Raw genomic sequence first — 18,725 nt, 5'->3', positions numbered from 1 at the left:
AGACTTGGTGTAAAGCTTTTTTTTCATTATATTGTTTAATATTAGGATGGAAATGGATGTGTGACACCTGAAGGAAAGTTCTGGCAGGTGGATTGGGCCGAAGTTACAATCTGGTTCTCATTTTCCTTCTTGATTCAAGTGCCTTTCCCTGGTGCCTCCGCCCTCCGATTTGCAGCATGCAAATGAAGTGAACGACTGCCCACACTTGACTCCCATTTTCCAGACAGTCAAAGAAAGGTCAGGGCATTCCTCTCTGTTCCCCCAGGTACAAAGGAGACAAATGTGGAGCAGGGAGAGGACACAAACTAAGAGACAGTGGAGAGAGAGGGTGGGAAGAGGTAAAGAGGAGAGAGCCTTGGGCTTAGGACAGGGAGGGCAGATGTTCTCAGTGAACTTACACTTGGTATATTATCGTTGGTACAGACCCCCTCGGACAGTAATCTGTCTCGGATTTCCCAAGCAAAGATGGACGGGCACTCCCGCTTATACTGGGCTATTTTGCTTACAACTTCTGGAGTCGCTACTCTCGGTTTACTACCACCGATTGCCCTGGGTCTGATGGAGCCAGTCTCGTAATACCTGCCCAGAATTTTACTCACACATCCGTTGGACACCTGCATAGGGGAAGTGGACAGAAAACCACATTATTAATAATTTCAAGACAAAAATAAAATTGTTTAAGTATGCATTAAACAATGACAAGCTTACGTTTTGATTGTCCAGCACTTGGACTTTTGCATCTGCATGGGTCTATAACACAAAAATATACCTTCAATGGTACGAGAACTTACTGTAGAGAGCTTTTTTCTTAAAATTACATTTGTAGCCCTAAAAACTACAAATATGATGATATTTTCAAACAGTTTGAACTAAAAAAAGAATTTCAAAGTTGTTTTTTTAAAAAACTGTCTTCTTAAACACTGCCTGAAGATGCATCAAAACGAAGTCAGATTAATTTATTTTTGTGCTGACCTTGCTTAAAGTGGTGCCAGGTTTTAAAGAGCAAAGGCAAAAAAAAAAAAAAACCCTGATTTTTTACTTCTTCTTCTTTAAAAAATGCCCAATTGAGTAAATATGAGTTAGGGAGGAGTAAATAGCACTTGCCTTTTAAAATCAACATGTATTCTTCATAAACATGAAGAATAAACAAATACCTCACAATCTGAGGTAAGCATGGGCTGGGGAGAGCAGAATGAAATTATGCCGATTTATATAACTCAGTTTATTACAGTTCATAAACTGTTCCCACAATGAATGTCTTTACCAAAGAAAAAGAGAAAGATTTTTTTTAAAAAAATCCACACACTGTATTTTTCTGAAGCAGATGAGTTATCTGTTTCAACCCAGGTTGAAAGAGATAGGGAAGGATGGTGGAAGGAGAGGGAAAAGTGGGAAGGCAGGGGAGTGGGTGGGGGACTGGGGACTGGGGTGGGTAAGGGTGGGGGGTCCATAATTAGCATCGTTTACAGTAAGAAATGAAGAGAGGGCGTTGAGAGTGGAGGGCCGCGGGGGCGGCGAGTGGGGCGGCGCCGGGAGGATCACCTGCAGAATTCGGGAAATGTCGCACGGCCGTGCCCCGCTGTGAGCTAGCTCTACAATCTTCTGCCGGGTGGAGTCCGGCAGTGGCCGCCCGTTGACAAAAACACCACCAAGCTGATTCACTCCGCTGTGACCTGAAGAAAGGGAGAGGAGAGGAAAGGGGAAAAGAAGAGAGGAGAGCAGAATGAAGAGGAAGAAGAGGGAGAAGAAGGAAGAGGAAGATGAGGAAGAACAAGAACAGGAAGGAGAAGAGTAAAGAGAAAAAGAAGGGGTAGAGGAAGAAGGAGAGGAGGAGGAGGAGGAGGAGACAACCACAATGCATCCTCATCCCCCTGCCAACCTGTGCCAACCTCAGCGATCAGGTTCCTGCTATCGATCAAAAAAAGGACAACAGGACAACCAACCATGCAAGACATTGGGCAGCCCAACCCCAAACAGCCGTGCCCTTGCCCACTGGACTGCAGCAGCAACAGAGTCAGACACATGCCAAGGAACAAGAACACATGGACCTCACTACCGCCATAACCCCAGCAGTGTCCCCAGCCCACTGTCCCTCTTCATAAACACTGTAGCCAGCCTCTGAACCCACAAAGCGCTAAGAACCGGCTCTACAAATCTCCCGAAGATCCCCTCTGACTGTCACCGCAAACCATAGGTTCTACAGATCCCACACTGAACCTTCAAGGTCTCTGCAGTGTTGGAACAGTGATAGCAAACCTTACAGCCCTTGAGTCCTCCCTTGGAAGATAAAATCCAGAAATGTTTGCATTACAGTCCAAACTGGCCAAGGCCTGGCACAAGCACCGAGTTTGGTTTTGTTTGGTTAGAACAGAAGAAGGAAGAGGAGAAAAGAACCAGAGTAGCCAGTCTGTGGCTGGTGAACCCCAGTCCAGGTTTCCGCACCTCCAGTGTAGACGTGAGAGTCAGAGCCCCGGCTCTGCTTCAGCCACAGACAAGTCCGGCCACCGCAAGTAAGGCTTAGAGCCGGGAGTCGTTTCGCACCGGCCACTGCTCGCTTTATTTCCGCCGCTGAACTCCGCCCTCCCCTCAGCCAAGGATAGATATTAACAAAAATCAAAAACAGAAACGAAAAAGAAAAGACCACGTCATAGTGTTCCCCATCCCTCCTTTATCTTTGTATCTCACAACCTCATCCCTGTGGTCCAACCTTGGAGAACAGGGAGAGGGAGTTAGCCCCTCTTTGTAGCCCCCCTCCCCCAAAACCACAGACACACAAATAAAGCCAATTGCCAATTTCCACTTCCTTAAAAATCTCCAACCTGCAGCCCCGACTCTAGAAAGCAGCCCTCCTAAGAAAAGACGTGGCTCCCTTTTCAGCTCTCCTCTCCTCTCCTCTCTTCTCCTTGGAGCCTACTGATAAATTGACTCCAGGAGCCTGAGCTTCTTAGCAATAAATAAGCTCCAAATATAGAAGAGGGGGGAAAATATGATGAGCCTCTCTGACATTTGTCTTTAAAATAAAACTAGCTGCACGTCAAGTTTGAGCTTAATTTCTGGAAATAGGCGGAAGTCGCTCCGGATCATGCATGGAAGGCTAATTGAAAAGATCAGTCGGGGCGCTTGTGGCAGCCTTGTCACTTTGTGACAGTGCTCCGCTCCGGGAAATTGCATCGTCACGACAAACGGGACCGTGATAAAACGACCCTTTCCGTCCCTATTTGTAGATCACTCAGACGAGATTGAACTGCACTCGTTTCCCCTTCGAGGGGAGCCGCGTTTTCAGGGTAGCCGAAGGCTTGGGGCTGAGGGGGGGGCCCTCACCGTGGCGGGGTCTGGGGGGGGGGGTCGGAGCCTCAACTCGATGAGAAGTGACAGGCGTTTGGGGGATCTGGGCTCCGGCCGGGCCCAGCGCAAGCAGGGACATTGCGGGGACACCGCTTCTCCAACAGAGCAAGGCCTGGCCCACGTTTCCGGTTTATCCTAACTTCCTTTTATTGCCTGCCTTTGCCTCGGAAGTTCCATCCACCGCTCCAGCTACGGTGCCCCACCTCTAGGCACAGGGAGCTTCCCGGAAAAAGAAAGGCTGTCCCAGAAAGAGACCCAGAGAGACTTTTCAAACTTCACGCATAGCCACGGCAATTCCCAGTCTGCGAATGCCAAGGCGGGCGCGTGAGGCTGCCTACATCTAGACCTTCCTCCTCACCCATTTCAAAAAATAACAACGTGCCCACCACCTCCGCAGCTACCGCCGCTGGGTGCTCGCCCAGGAGACGCCAGGGCCAGAGCGCCACTCCCAGCATCGAAATGGCAGCGAGGAAGCGCAGCTCCAAATTCCCCTTCAGAGGTTAAGCCTCAATCATTGTGTCCCTTCCCTAGGGACGGCTGGCGCTCTCGCCCACTGGCGATGATTATGCGCCTAGAACTCGACCGCGAAGCAACTAATAGGAAAACATATGGTGTCAATTTGGACGCTCCGCGCCTCGCGCACACCCAGGAACGAGCGGCACAAGCCCTGCGGGCCAGCCTGCGACCCCGCGCCCCTCGGGGCCTGCCAGCCGGGTCGCAGCGGCAAACGCTCAGGGCTGCAAGCCCTGGCTGGGGGCCGCCCGAGAGAGAGCCTGCTGTTAGGAAGTCTGAGCTCCAAGGGGAGAGCCCAGCCGCCGAAAGGGAGCCTACCGGCCAAGCCCTGGGGTCCGGCAGGTTCTGCACAACTACCCCCGCAAAGCTCGCCACCTTTGTGCCCCTTCATCAGCTACGCGCTTACCAGCCCGGGAAGCACCAGGGGGCGACCGGCGTTTCCAGAACAGATGGATAAGGTGCTGGGGACCCTCTTAAGCCTTTGTGGTTCGGCCAGGGCAGGCTGCTAGAAGACCTGGGCCTTTCCACACTCCAAGTTCAGTTGAGCCCTGACGCCTCAACCGTAACCTCAAACCCGGCCTGGTTTCGCTGGGCCTCCAGGCTCCCGGGTCGGAGCTCTAGACTAGCCCTGCCACGAACCAGCACCCACCGACTAAACAGGAAGGTGGGTGGGGGCCCAGGGGATCTGGGCAGAGGAAAGCAGGGAGGTAGAAGAGCCATAAGTATCAAAGGCGCTCTGGGCCTGGGACTATCAGGACCCAAGCAATTGCAGTTGCCAGGGCAGGGCTTTTCCAATTCCTGGGCACCTCCTTCCCAGACCCAGTAAACCGCGCTCTCTCCCGCGCCCTGTAACAGCGAGTTTACCACCCCTACCCTGCTGCAGGCCTAGGGGCTCCTTTTCCCATCCCTTCTAGGCCCATAGGTAGGGTAAGGAGGGGAGGAGCTGCCCTGAGAATGACTTGGGGAGAGAAGCCCCCCACCCCGCCGGGTTGGTGGAGACTTTCAGTCTTGGCTAAGCCCAAAGGGGCCTCCTTCTCGCGCAACTAGGAGAAGCCTTCGCCCCGCCCTGCTCAGCCCAGCCCCTCTCTCCGGGGTCAGAGCCCGGGCAGGGGCGGGGAGGGGGTGTGAGTTACAGGATTTGCGGGGGATGGGGTTTCTCTACCGCAGCTTGGAAAACTCTGGCGGGCTGTTCTTAAGGGCCCAGTCCCTGCTTCTCGGCTATCGAGAAGAGCAAAGCAAACGCCCTCCCCTCCCGGGCTGTCGGGCGCGGAGGGGGGAGCAGCCGCCGCAGGCCCTGGGCCTCAGTGGGTCGGCTGCAGGGCCAGCGCGGGCGTCGCGAGGCTGTGTCCTCCCCTGACCCTCCAGTCCGCGCACCCCGAGCCCAAAGTCCCAGAAAGATCAGAGGCACTTACTGTTCTGCATGCTGGCTCTGGCTGGGGACCGCGGGATTCCACGGGGCTCGAATACGGGGCTCTGTTAGAAAATAGGAGTTAATCCCTGGGCAGCTGCATCAGGTAGGCCTGAACTCCCAACCGAGGTGGACCTGGGGCTAGGATAGGAGAATCTCCGTTCCTTAGGAATTGATCCACTCAACCGCTTGGGGCGATCTGAGGGTCACCCAGCTCTGCCTTGCAGTGCATGCAAAAGCTACCCTTTGGGACTTAAAATACTCGAATATCCCCAATCTGTTTCCCCTACATTCTTTAGCAGTTAACCCTTTAATCAGTAGAACCGATGCCCCAATTTTGAATTTTTTCTTCTATGTGAACTATAGTGAAGAAGCATACTGAAACAGTTTGTTTTGACTGTTTGTGGGTTTTGAGCCCAAAGCAGCCACCACAGAACTTGCCTGAAATCTCGGATGTCTGTCCACTCTCACAATAAAAGGCCTCACACATCTGCGCACCCCTAGTTAAAGTCTTCCCCCTAAGACAAAACAGAAGGAGAGAAAGGTATATCAAGCTGTGGTTCGACAGCATAGGTCCATGGGTTCTCTGAGCCCCACTCTCAGGAAAAACACATGCATCTAGGGCTCAGTCAAAGTGCCATCAAACTCTAAGTCCTAGCATTACACCCACATTCTCAGCGGCATCTCCCACAGAAGTCTCCATCCTTTAAAAGAGGCTGCTCTGGTCTGGCTTGGGAGAATTGTCAAATCTGACAAGTTGGGGTCCCACTTTGCAAAAATATTAAGAACCAGGAAAAGGGAGTAGAGGCCAAGAGTTGAGGTTGAGGGGGTGTGAGGGGAGAGGAATACCTGAAGTTTGGAAAGCAGGGGAAGGGAACCTTGGAACTTCCTGGTGCCAGAGAGTATAGGCTGAAGCAGTTTGGGAGGGCTGCAGGGCCATACTCCCTCCTTCCTTAAGGAATTTTACAAGACCCCCAGAACCCAGCACTCTGCTTACCCCTTTATCTTCCACTCCTCTCCCTACACCAAAAAAATCTTCCCAATGGCCCCCTCTCCATCTACCTCCCAGCTTTCTGGGACTTTGAAAGGGGCAAGCCTAACTTTTTATCCCAAACCTCACTTACTGTGATTAACTTCTTTTTTGACGTTTAGATCTTCACCCCTTTTACTGTACTGTGACACACCCTGCCTACCTCGCCTCACTGCTTTAAAAAGTACGAACAGGAGGGGGTGAGCATGGTCGACAAAGCCTACAGATGGCAAACAATGGCTTCTATTCTCCAGCTTTCCTCGAACCCAAGGAGCAAAACCGAGTCTCCCTAACTAGCAACACAGCTTCCAACCAACGTACTAACAACCCACCAACTCACAAAGGGAACTGAGGGACACTCCTAGCTTCATAAACCCTGACCAGTGCAGGGTTCCCGGAGGCTGGTCCTGTACCAACCCCTCCCCGCCTTTCCCAAAAAAAAAAAAAAAAAAAAAAAAAAAAAAAAAAAAAGGCTTTTGGGTGAGTGGAGAAAACAGAAAAGTAATTTCTCGTTATAAATATCTGGAGGTAATTGTGTTACTGGTGTGAGTTGTTAGGGGCTGTAAAAAGATACAACGGCACCGTGGGGAGCTCAATTGGGAAGACAGAGTTACAATAAAAAGCCCATTCAAGAGGTCTGCCCCCCAAAAAGGGGTAAAATAACAAAATAGTCACAGCATCATTTCTCCGTTTTTTAAAAAATGCATTATTTTTTCTGTTTTACCTATGGTGATTATTGATCTGCCTCCCTGCAAGCAAAGAATTTCAAGAAGCACGTTTTACTCTACAAGGCCATTCCTGGTCTACTTTTTAACCACTTGGTAGATAGCTTAAATCCATAAAAATAAACCGAAAATGAGGACTTTTTCTCAGCATTGGGTAAATACTGAGCACAGCAGACGGCTACTAGTTACCCTTATCTAGGTTGGTTCCCCAATGCTTCCTTCCTGTCTTTCAGTCCCCGCACCCATAGCCATGCCCTGGACAGGCAAAATCTCCAACTCCAATGCAGAATACCCCACCCCACCAAATGCAGGACCCTGAAGCTGCAAAGGAGTAGCAGGTAGGGAGATGAGGAATGGAATTCCCCTAGAAGGGGTAAAACTTCCTGAACTCCACTTTGTAACCCATGCTGTACACAGTCACAACAGAATGCCCCCATCCTGGCTGGTAACTTCTTGATACCATTTTAAAAAATTCAGTAGCTGAGCCCAGAGAGGCCTTGTTGATTAGTTTTCGAAGCAGCTGGGAAGGTGGTAGTATTTCAAATTCCAGTTCTGCTCCATTCCCACTTCCCTCTGGCTAAGAAGCTATCTAATTACTTAAGTTAACGTGAACACTAAGTGCAGAGGCAACCCGGGAAGTGGGGCACATCGACACCCGGAAGCAGTCCTGTGCACCGGAGAGGGCAGACCCCCAACTGCAGCCTGAGCCCCCCAGCTCAGCCTGAGGCTCTGTACGGCCTCGCTGGGGCCGTAGACCCACATCCTGAACGAAGGCATCTCCAGACATTTTGGAGTCGTCCCGGCCTTGGACCACGAGACCGCTGGACCACTGCCCCCACCTCTCTGTCCCCAACACAAGCCTCAGTTTTCAAATGCTGTTGTTATTTTAATTACTTAATTCTCAAATTCCATCCCCAAACTCTTTAACTGGGGTAAAGGGGAGAGCTCATTCTTGGTCTTCCCGCCCCCAGCCAAAACAGGAATTAGCAATTAAGATGACAAAGTTTTACTCTCTAGGGCCAAATAAGATAACAACTAATCAAACTGCCTTCAGACGTTTGCAAAGGTCACTGGCTATAAAAAATGTAATGTCAACGGCAACAACTATTATTTCTCTTCGGTAAACTCGTCAGGCTTTCAAGCTCTTTGCCTTTCATTTCATTTTCTGCTCCCAGCCCCTACCAAACCCTTCCCAAGTTCGAGTTAAATATCCAGAATGGCTTAAGGAGCTTCGGAGAGTATAAGGAAAATAAAAAGGAAGGAAGAAACAAACCACGTTCACTTTGTTTTTAAACTTTCTAGAAATCGCTCATGAATGAAGAGCCGGGTTTTAGCACTCGAAAAAGAAAGCATTTCCCCTTGAAATTCAACTCCATTTCCCCCAATTACACTTGCTAAAATTCGGGGCTATTATGGCGCAGGGAGACTGAGAAAATCTGCACAAGGAAAGAGGCAACAACTTTATGAACTTTGAAAAGACACTTTTCCTCCTGGGATCTTAGAATCGAAAGCTCTCAAATTACTCCGACTAATTAGCTGGGAGAGGAAGTGATCAGACGAGGGGGAAAGCCAATGCTTTCATATAGATTTATTTTCAAGGCCTTACCTAGAAAAACATAAGGGGACTCAGAGTAAAACAAACAAAAAAGCAAACCACCTCTGCACCTCAAAACCTGCTGAAATCCCAACACCTGGTGCGACTGGATCAGAGGAAAACAAGGAAAAATACCCACCAAGCGCAGGGGGCCAGAGGACAGGGAAGAGCCCCAGCCTCCGCAGGGCGAGGGAGATGAGAGTCTGGGAAAGCCTGGGGAGCAGAGAGTTTTCAAGTTCCGAGCTCCGCGCTCCAGTGGAGTTGGGGGCAAGAGCCCGGGGGCTGGATGGAAGCTGACAGTCCTCCCGCTCGGCTCTGAGCTCCCTCGGAGCGCGCGTCCCACCGCCTTGGCCTGGTGGCTTCCTTCCCGGCTCGCGCTAGCTCGCTCTTCCTTCTGCCTCCAGCGTGCGGCTGTCTTGCCGACTGACTCCGCTCCGGCTGGTGGCGGGCGCGGTGCCCCCTCGGCGCTGGAGTGCAGGCTGACCCTTCTGCGCCCGAGCCCAGTGCGGCACAAAGCCCGAGGGTCGGCGGGCGGGCGGAGACGCGGCAAGCCGGTTCCCTCGGCGATTCCTCGGAGCGCCTGCTCTCTGCGCGCTCGCTGGGCCTCGGGCTGGACAAAGCAGCCGGCAGCGGTTGCTCTCTGAGGCCGTTCCAGGGCCTTGGACACCACAGAGCCTCTTCGTCTTTTCCCGCGGGTCGGGAGCATTGGGCGACGATGGGGCCGGGAGCCGCGGCTGCTGCCGCGCCTGGAGTCTCCCTTCTTCCCGCGAGCTCAGCCCGCGTTGGCGCTGGCGCTGGGGCAGAGCTGGCCGCCCGCCCCGAGCCCTGCGCTGCTCCCGCTCGCCGGCAGTCGCCCTCCGACGCGGGCTTTCGCTGGAAGTAGAAAGTTTGGGCTCCTGCGTGGAAACTTCTCCGGCCCAACTCTCCCGGCGTAGCAGTGGGGGAGGGGACTGGCGAGAGGGGAGGAAGGAAGGGGGGAGGAAGGGGGAGACCTGTCTGAATATTGCAATAAAAATAAAGCGAGAAGAAAGAAGCGGACTCACCTTTATGAGGCATCCTCTCTGGTTGTCACAGCTCCTGTCAAGAGTTCTGTTTGGTTGGGGTTTTTTGTGCTGCTGTTGTTGCTTAAAGACCACAATGGTTTGAAATGACGGTGTTTTAAAGGAGTTGCTGGTGAGAGTTTTCTCCACGGATGTTGCTGGGTTGGTGTATGAGAGCAATTCTCAGATTCCTGGGAAGGAGACAGAGATTGACAATAAAATGGGTTGTCAGCGGCTGGAGAGTGAGAGATAAAGAGTGTGGGTGAGGGAAGTGGCTGCAGCCAGCACACCTATGCTGATTGGTGATGGCTCAAGTGTGTTAATGTGTGTGTGCCGGCGCCCGGCCTCGCCTCCACCGCTCCTCACTGGCCCATTAGCGAAGCCTGACCTCTGTCATCATCCTCCAGCAAAACACTTCCTCCTGAGCCTGAACCAGAGCGGGAAATGAGGCCGAGCCACGGTTCGCTTTTCAAACCCACTAATCACTCCGCAACATGCAAATGCACCGCTCGCTCTCACACAAAATATTGCTTTATGCAAAGCAGCGCCGGGGCCTCGCGCCAGCCGATTGGATGTTCTCTCTCCCCGCCTGGTGCAATTGGTCCGTTTGTTTGAATATGAATACACTTGTTTTCGGCTCCGCCGGTGGGTCCCGGCTCCTCTCCCCGGCGCAGGGCCCCCGAGCCCGGGCTCTGGCGCTCGCCCGCATTTGCCCGCTCCGCGCACCCTGAGAGTCGGCGCAGCCCGCCCTGCTGCCGCGAACTTGAGCGGTGAAGTGAAGACTTCTGGGTTGGGGGTCGCGCCCCCACTCCCCCTAAGCTGGGCGCGAGACTCCCAGCCCACGGAGGGCGCAAGTTTCTGCGCTGTCCTTTCTTGCCAACTCCAGGACAGAGTGGCCTGCCGCCCCGACCCCACCCGCCCCCACCCCATCCCGACCTGGGCCCCAAGACGCAGAGCACAGCGGCGGCTGCACCCCAGCCCACCTGGCCCCTTGGAAGAAGAAGAAAGAGGCGGGAGCGTCACTGGGTCCTGGCAGCTCCATTCCAGCTGCGGAGGCCGCGGTGAAGCCTAGGCCGAGAGGAGGTTGCCTGGCCGAGAACTAAACAAGGCCAGCGGCCTCCCCAGTCCAAGCCTCCAGGGCCTGTCCAATCCTCCACCCCGTTTCCCCGGCCCTTTCTTCTCTCCTTTCTCCTTTCGGAAGCCGCCGTGCGCAGCGGAGCGGAGGCACAGCTCCGGCTGGAGAGGCCCAAGTAAACACGCCACTTACTTTGTGTACAGAGGGTTCTTGTGAAAAGCCCTGAAGAGTCCTCACCAAACACTCACCAACTTCTCCCACGTGCCATTTGTTGACTAAGTGCGGCTGCTTTTCGCGGCGCCCGAGAGGAGGGGAAGCCAGGGGAGATGAGAGGGGAGGGGGAGTGGAAGCCTGGGTGGAGGGGCGGATGACCAGTGCTGGGAGAGATTCTCTCTCTCTCTCTCTCTCTCTCTCTGTGTGTGTGTGTGTGTGTGTTTGTGTGTTTGTGTGTGTGTGTCCCACCAGCGATGTCGGTATGTCAGCGTGTGTGCCACCGGTCATCTGTGTGTGGTGCGTGTGTCTCCGCACCACGACTCCCTCTCCTGGGTCTGCGCAGTCCACAGAGGCAACTCCCCTTCAGCTGTTGCCAGAAAACCAGGGAGGAAAGTAAGTAAATGGCTTTTCTCTTCTGACCACACACCAGAAGTCCATTTGTTGAATGCCGCACGATTAGGACACACCTCAGTACACTCCAAAGGCGCCCCTCGGAGCCTGCAGTTAAGGTGACAGGAGAGCGAGCGAATGCCTGGTCCTGCACTGTCCGGAGCTCTCTCGGCGGCTTCGGCCCATGGAGCCGGCTGCAGGACACACTCCAGGACCGGGCAAGGAGGAATGGGGCTGGAGAGCTGAGGCAGGGAGGCTGAAATGAAGCCGCCGCAGGGTACGCTAGACTCTTCTTGACTTAGGGAAAGTGCTGAAAATCAGAGCTCATCAATAAAATCTGCGCATCCTGAACTCGCTGCTGACAGGCCGCGTCGCCGCAGCACCTGGGAGCCGGGACAGTGAGGACGCTGCAAGCCGCTCTGGGCCGCCGGGCCACGTGTGGGCCTCACCCTCTCGTTCCTGCCCTGGACCCAGCAGCGCCGCGACCAAGGAGCCCGGGTAGGGCAGGAAGCAGAGGCCTCCCAGGCCCTAGTCAGAGTTAGGGTCGCACAACCCTCTCCCCTCCCCAGATCGGGGAGGGATGCCGGCTCTAACCCTTCCCGCGGCCCAGAAGCTCGCAACGCGGGGAGGAAACCCGGGTCAGAGGCGAAAGAGGTGGCGCCGGGTGTACGGGTCCGCGGCCTCCTGTACTAGGTTTCATTTCGCAGAAGCGCGACTTTCGGAGGATGCCGGGAAGTGGGGCCGCGGCCCTGAGTCCCAGACCAGCAAAAGTCGGTCTTCTCTTTCTCTCTCCTTTTACGTTTCAAGCCAGCATTAAAGAAGCTTGGACTCAAGACTCAAGTCCGCTGTGCATGAGCGAGGGACTTGGGGGGAGGGGTGGGGGCAGTGATTCTGTCCGAACTGGAGGCGAGTATCATTTTTACAACCTCTCAATTAGCGACCGAGTGGATTAGCACCTTCTTAAGCTTTGCCTCGGAAAGAAGCAGCCGTAATCTTGTTGCTATTTCCCCCCAGGGCACTGGCTCTTTGAATCAGCTCCTTCTCCCACCCCTCCAACCCCCATCTCTCTGCGGAGAAAAGTTTTAACAAAAAATCAGAAAAGGCAAGGAGCGAGGAGTGAATGCCACTGACGTCATTGGGTGGGGAAGGGGGCTCGGGGAAAGACTCCTGGAAACTCCTCCGCACAAACAAAAAACAAAAAGGACTTGGCTGCTTCCCATGTGTCAATATTTGGGGAGGGGAGCTCAACCCCAGAATGAGGCCGAGTTTTCAAAGTTTAAGGAGAGAGGGTTGAGAGTGAGATTTCCTGGTTCTCTCTGGACTGGTCTCAAGGAGGGTGGGGGTGCTGTTCTGCCTCGTGGGTAGCCTCACTCCCTCTGCCAAGTACCCGCTCCGGGGGTGACGCGGTCTGGGGGTGTGGGGGTCGAGACTGAGGTGCGGACGCGGTCACCAGAGGTGTGTACAAAACCAAGACAACTCGCAGGTCGCCATTTTAATTGCGGCTACCAACTCGCCCGAGGCCCACTTGCTGTCCTCCAAGGCGCGGGGGGCGGAGGGGATTGCGCTTTAGGTACTGTCTCGCCTTTCCCTGCCTCTCCACATGCTCCTGTAACCCCCACCCCACCCTCCGCCCCCTATGGCCAGAGGGAGGACCTCTCAGGCCGAAGGGTGCGTTCCTGCGGGGGCCACCGGGGTCTTCCCACCCGGTAGAGGGGCTGTCTGCGTGGAGGGAGTCCCGCTGGGGGACCGTGGCTCGCGAGAGCCTGCCCAGAGCATCTAGCCAGTATTGATGCGTCAACATAAGGTCAGGCAAGCATCTCACCCGCACTGGTCTCTGGCATTCCCCTGTGCCCACCCCATCAGACCTTCGGGGAGGCAAAGAAGTGCCCACTTCTGGGGGGATGTGCCTTCAGCTCCCAGCTTCAGAACCAAGAGCCTCCCATCTGGAGTTCTGACACCTCCGAACTCTCTCTTTCCCCGGCCAAGCAGAGGCGCAGCGCCGGCGCGCTGGAAAGGGTGAAGACTGGAATTTCTTTGGAGGAGGAAAGTCTTGGCAGACACCTGCGTTACTTTGTAGTGCCCCAAACGTCTCTCTCTTTGCAGACCCTGGGAAGGTGGGATCCCTGGTCCGCGGAGCTGGCAAACGGGTCCAGTGAGCACTAAAAGCAAAGGCTCCCACACTGGCCGCCAAGTCCCAGGTGCCTCCCCCGCTTCCAGGCCTTTGTCCCTCTCCTTTCTCCAGCAACCTGCCGGTTCCCGCTAACCCGGCAGCCTCACTGATCCCAGAGCCTAGAAAATCCAAGAAGATCCCAGAGCCGCCCCGTGGCGCCTCCAGGCTGTGGCCACTGCTCAGCTGCGGGAGAAGCCGCTGTGCCCTCGCCCTTCCTTGCCTCCTGCCAAATGGCCAGTGCTAGGGGCTCCCTGGGTTCAGTCCTCAGTCCTCTTCCATTCACTCTGGGAGGCCAGTCTCTCTCTCTCTCTCTCCTTGCTCTCTCTCTCTCTCTCTCACTGTCTCTCTCTCTGTCTTCTCCCTGCCCACCCCCGAAATACCTTTAAAATAACACTGTCCAGTGGAGTCTCCCAGCAAAGGGATTCCTAGCAGCCCAGCGGGTCAGACTCCCAAGGCTTTGCCTCCCAGTCCCTTCATGTTGTTGTCCAGATAGGAGGTAGGTTTAAAACTCCTGACCTGTAGAACAATTGGAATCAGCGGCACTCTCCGATTTTTGCAAATAGGGTTCCTAGGAAAGTTTGCTTTCCATTTCATCACCCTGAGACGATCCCCCTCATCTCTCTTTTCCCTATGACCTCTGCCCCCAAGAAGCAAGAGTTCAGCTTCAAAGGAAAAGCAAGCAAGCCAAGGCCACCTCAGTCCCTTCTCCTTGGATATCCCCTCTCTAAACCGCTGCCCGTTCTAAAGGCCAACTACCCGGTCCTGCGATTTGTCCCGTTGTGGACCTGCGAACAGGCAGGCGGGAACTGGGAGCTTTACTGGGGGATTTGAGGCTGGGGAGGAGGAGGGAGCAAATGTCATGGCTGGCTCGCTGGAGCAGCCAGGGAACCGGAGCTAAGCGCATCCTGACGGGCTTTTAAAATGACATTGATTAGGACAAGCTGTTCCCAACCCCAGTAAGAGTTAATCTGCCTGTTAATCAAGGCACTAAGGGGCTCAATGCGAGTTTTATTAGCGACAGGAGAACAGAGGCCGCAGCCAGGGATCAAAAGCCGGGATCCCATATATTTGTCAACGCTATCTCCAAAAAGAAAAAAGTATTTTCAATTAGAAAACAATTCGGCGCTTTTCATCACTTCCCAACCCTAGCCCAGTCTCACAGAGGGTGACTTCCAAACCTGGCTAACGGGGAAAACCGCTGCCAGGGGACAGAGGGGCGGACAGGAACTGCGGGTTGGCTCGGCCGAGTGCGACAGGGGAGAATTTAAGAATCCTCAGCCCGCGGCCCGGATGCCTCTGATTCCTCACGAGAGGAAAGGGAATGAAAAATGAAGCAACAAATGACACTACCGAGGCTGGCAGCCCTCCTTCCCCGCCAGACCCCGCTCCTCAGGCCCGGCTCTGGCGCCGAGTGGTGTCCAGCCCCTGCACGCGCGGCGCGACCCGCGGGAAAGTTTGTGCAGCGAGAGTGACTCTCCTTCCGCCTCTCGCGCGCTGCCCCCTTCTGCCCCGGAGGGGCGTTGGGTTGCCTTCGGTTTTCCTTTCCAGTTCTAAAATAAACTCCTGGCCCTGGGGAAATCTGAATAGTAATTCCAATCAACCAAATTCTGTGAGAGGGTCTGAGGAAAAAAAGACAAGCCTATCACGGGCGCCCTCCGATCACGAAGGGCACGGGCATGAGAAAGCGACAGAGGTCTTCGGCTCGCCCTGGGCGCGGGGCGAGGACTCTGGTCAGAGGTAATTATGTCACCGCGTCTTCTCGCCGTGACAGCCGAATAAACACAATCTCCAATAAACATCTCTAATGAGGGAGGAGGCCCGAGGATGGCTGGGTTTGATTTATGACTGGAGGAGAAGGTCCACTTCCCACTGCGAAGCGGGCAACCTGCTCGCCGCCCAGCTTCAGGGAGAGGAACCCGCGGAAGAGAGGATCCCGGCCAGGTAAGGCGCGGGGCCGGACGGCCACTGCGCTCGTCCCCCGTTTCCAGGTGAGGTGAGCAGGGGGCGGCCACCGCTTGGAGTCGGGCGGCGGTCCCAAACACCTGTCACAGGTGACTGAGCTCCGAAGGTGCTACCAGAAGACCTAGAAAGAGGGCGCAGCAGCGCGAGTGGGGGTGGGGGGTTGGGGGCTAGCCGGGGCCTGGCCCAGAGGCCGCCCCAAACTCCCAGGCGGGGTTCTCCTGTGCCCCGCCTAAGCCGGCCTGGGCGTCTCCAGCCGCTTTTAGGGCTGGGCTCCCAGGACTTTTCGCCCGGCTGAACCACGAGTTAGTCTAAGTTTGTGTCGTCCCTGCCCTGACCTACTTCGGGGACACTTCCGGCCCCCGGCTCCGGCCCTCCAGGGGCCGCAGGGTGGTGGGCGCTGCTCTTTCCCGGGTTTGGCGGCCCGGCTCCCATGGCGCCCGCGCGCTTCCCGCCTAGGCAGCCAGCGCAGCGCCCACAGTAACCCGAGCTCGCGTTCTAGCTCAGTGAGAATCGCTAATTATTAGGTCTTCCGAAGTGAAGCTCAAATCACACGCTGGGGCTTTACGCGCTGCTCAGCTCTGTGGGCCGCATTCTTTCGTACTCCGCGTCTTTCTGAGAAAAGAATCTCATCTCTAGACTTTGTTGCGGTCCAGCCATCTACACTTTGCAACCGCGGGAAACTTCTGCTGTACCTCGCCCGACCCGCGACGGAGTGTCTCTAAGCGCTCCAGGCGCGGGCACCGACTTTCCCAAGCGTGAATGTCGTGAACTGCGACGCAGAGGAGATCTGGATGCAAAGTGCGTCCCCACCTCCTGCATTTTTCGCGGTCGCGAGTGGCTTTAGCAGACAGCAGCGGCAGACTCCCGCCCCCTACTCCCAGCTCAGGGCCGGACTGGAAGTCCATTCTTGGGAGTGGAACATTTTGCTACTTTTGCAGAAGAGCACACTCCGCAAAGACAAGTCCCTCCTCCACCCCGCTTCCTATCCCTCCCTCAGTAACTCCCTTCCATCTTTGTATGCCTCCTTTTAAAAGCAAAAATCAAGCCCCGGGGCCACTTGGGGCGGGCTTTGATTTGGGGACACCAGTCGCGGGCAGCGGAGAGGCGCCGCGGGCCCCGAGCCGGGCCGGGGCCGGAGCCCGGGCGGTTACCTGGGAGCGGAGGGCGGGGAGGCAGGTGAGCCTGGCAGCGCCGGTTCCCACACTTCTCACCGCCGCTCGGCAGGGGAAGTGGCAGATCTGACAGCCGCGTTCTACGCGAGGACCTGCCCCAGAGTTTAAATGTCAATGATAAGAAAAGAGGGTGCTCAGGCAGGCGCTAACTTTCCTTAATATCCACGCCACCGCCGTCCTCATTGGCTGCCCGGTCCGCGTGACGTCATGGCAGCTAGAGTTGGGCACAGCTCTGCGCAGACTGGCTTTCCTGCCGGGCGGGAGCCTACTCCTCCCCACCCAGGGTCCGGCCGGCTCCAACCCCTGCTCTGGCCTTCCTTGGCCCGGCCTGTGACTGCCCTAGCCCGGCCCGGCCCGGCCTGGCCTGCCCTCCTGTAGGGCGTAGAGTTGATCCCCAGGAAACCAGTCTTGCCGAGTGCGCTCCTCGGCACCGTCGGGCACGAGGGCCCCAAGATCTGTGCCCCTAGGCTGGCCAGCTACTTCTCTGGGTAACCAACCTGTCCCCCTCTCCGATCCCAAGGGAATCACTTCCTCGGAGAGACCTGAAGGCCGCACCGGGATTGAGAGGCACTTTTGGCAGGAATCATTTTTAGGAGGAGTTCGAGGCTCGATGAGTACCCCCAACCTGGCCCTCGAGCCCGCAAGTCACTAGCTGGGCACAGACGGGGGCTCCGGGAAGACGACCAGCGACCCCTCTTTCAGGGCTAGGCCAAAGGTCTCTCCAGGCCTGCTGGGTTCTCAAGAGAGGGAAGCCCTAAAGGAGGCCTGCCCGGGCTTCCCTCGCCCCCTGGCTGAAAGGCTCCAACCACATAGAAAATGTAGGAGATTGTATTTATCTTTGACTTTGAATTAACTGTTGACTTTGTGACTTAGAGGAGGAAAATAGGAAAATCCCAGATTCTGAAGATAAGACTCACAGAAATTGGGGCGGGGTCTGCAGGACACTGACTTGTTGGTCTGTGCCTGTTTTTCCCTCACACCTTCTGTGGACTGCGAGATGGCTTAGCGGAGCTAGGCCTGGTTATCTTGGAATGGAGATTTAGGCCCACGTTGCCATTCCCGTCCCCCATCCCTCAAAACAGGAGGCTTCTCAACTCCTTCCACTGTGCTTCCATCCGGCTCTCCAATTTGAAAGCGACAGAGGTCGGGCCCAGAGGGGCAGGGGTCTCTTGAGGAGTTTGCGGGAGGAGAAGGAGCGGGGAGTGGAATTACCTTTAGGCAGCTTGTGGGAGACCCAGCCCGGGGGGACACAGGAGTGTGTGTGTAGAAGTAGGGAGGGGGATGCCTGGGCCAGAGGAGGGTTCTAGGACCAGTCCCTGCGCGTCTTGCTCCGGGCTGCGGCTGAGGGAGAGCCGAGCACAGATGGCGCCTAGGCGTAGGTCTAGCGATTCCCGCTCCCGCCCCTGGCACACCTGGACAGGTGCGGGGCCTCGCAACCGGCCAGGAGGCAGCTCCAGGAAGACCGTCTGCCTACTCCTCTTAGCCCGGATAGCTCCTAGCCGGACTTGATTTTTTGTCTGGCTCAGCCCGTCGAGGACTGGAGGGCAGAGTAGGGGTGGGAGTTAGGGTAGGGGTAGAGGTGGGGGTGGCGGTGAAGGTGGGGAGGAGAATGGAGGCTTTGGCTGAGAAGTCTCCCCAGCATGTTCTCACTTATTTACATTCTCCAAACTTTATTTCTTCATCCTAACGCCCTGGGCATGCTGTCTTAAGGCCTATGAGCGCCCACCTCCCACTGGCCACTCTAGTCTGGGCCTAGACCTTACCATGGTCCTGTTGCCCTGCTCGGCTGGGAAGGGACGCTAAGAGAGGCATTTGTTCTGGTTTCCCTGTTGCCGTCGGCCATCTCCAGTGACCTAGTTTCTTGGTAAGCCCCTTGCTCCCCTCCAGGACCTGGCCCAGCTTCCAGCCTCAGATGTCCTGAGGTCTCCCAGACTCTGCCGTCCGCCTTGGCGTGTGGGCTTCGGATGGGCCTCGGACCTGGGTAGGCCTTCCTAGCTGGCCAGTTTCTGTCCGGAGCTCGCTCCCCACACTGTTCCAACCCGAGGCCGCCGAGAGTGCTGCTCGGGGCTTGTTTGGAGTCCAGGCCAT

The 18,725-nt window shown here is 55.6% G+C and overlaps 1 protein-coding gene across 9 annotated transcripts in view; it reads right to left on the bottom strand.

The window, feature by feature from the left end:
* The window catches only part of PAX6 (paired box 6), a 28,890-nt gene extending 12,144 nt beyond the window's left edge, over positions 1–16,746 (bottom strand). Inside the window, exons 1-7 of one of the 9 annotated variants that reach the window (XM_010358329.2) lie at positions 16,617–16,708; positions 9,659–9,846; positions 5,708–5,784; positions 5,271–5,331; positions 1,543–1,673; positions 709–750; positions 399–614 (exon numbers count right to left, since the gene is read on the bottom strand). In XM_010358329.2, the coding sequence (XP_010356631.2) occupies positions 399–614; positions 709–750; positions 1,543–1,673; positions 5,271–5,280 (399 nt within the window). In that variant the 5' untranslated portion in view covers positions 5,281–5,331; positions 5,708–5,784; positions 9,659–9,846; positions 16,617–16,708. Of the gene's footprint in view, positions 1–67; positions 615–708; positions 751–1,542; positions 2,916–5,270; positions 5,332–5,707; positions 5,785–9,658; positions 9,847–9,945; positions 10,163–10,922; positions 11,189–16,616 lie in introns of those variants that run through there. The other 8 variants (XM_010358330.2, XM_010358328.2, XM_010358331.2 and 5 more) reach the window with 8 other exon arrangements.
* Positions 16,747–18,725: the final 1,979 nt, after the last annotated feature.

Source organism: Rhinopithecus roxellana, chromosome 15 (genome assembly GCF_007565055.1).
Source record: "Rhinopithecus roxellana isolate Shanxi Qingling chromosome 15, ASM756505v1, whole genome shotgun sequence".
Classification (NCBI taxonomy): domain Eukaryota; kingdom Metazoa; phylum Chordata; class Mammalia; order Primates; family Cercopithecidae; genus Rhinopithecus; species Rhinopithecus roxellana.
This window is presented reverse-complemented; position numbering and strand designations above follow the sequence as displayed.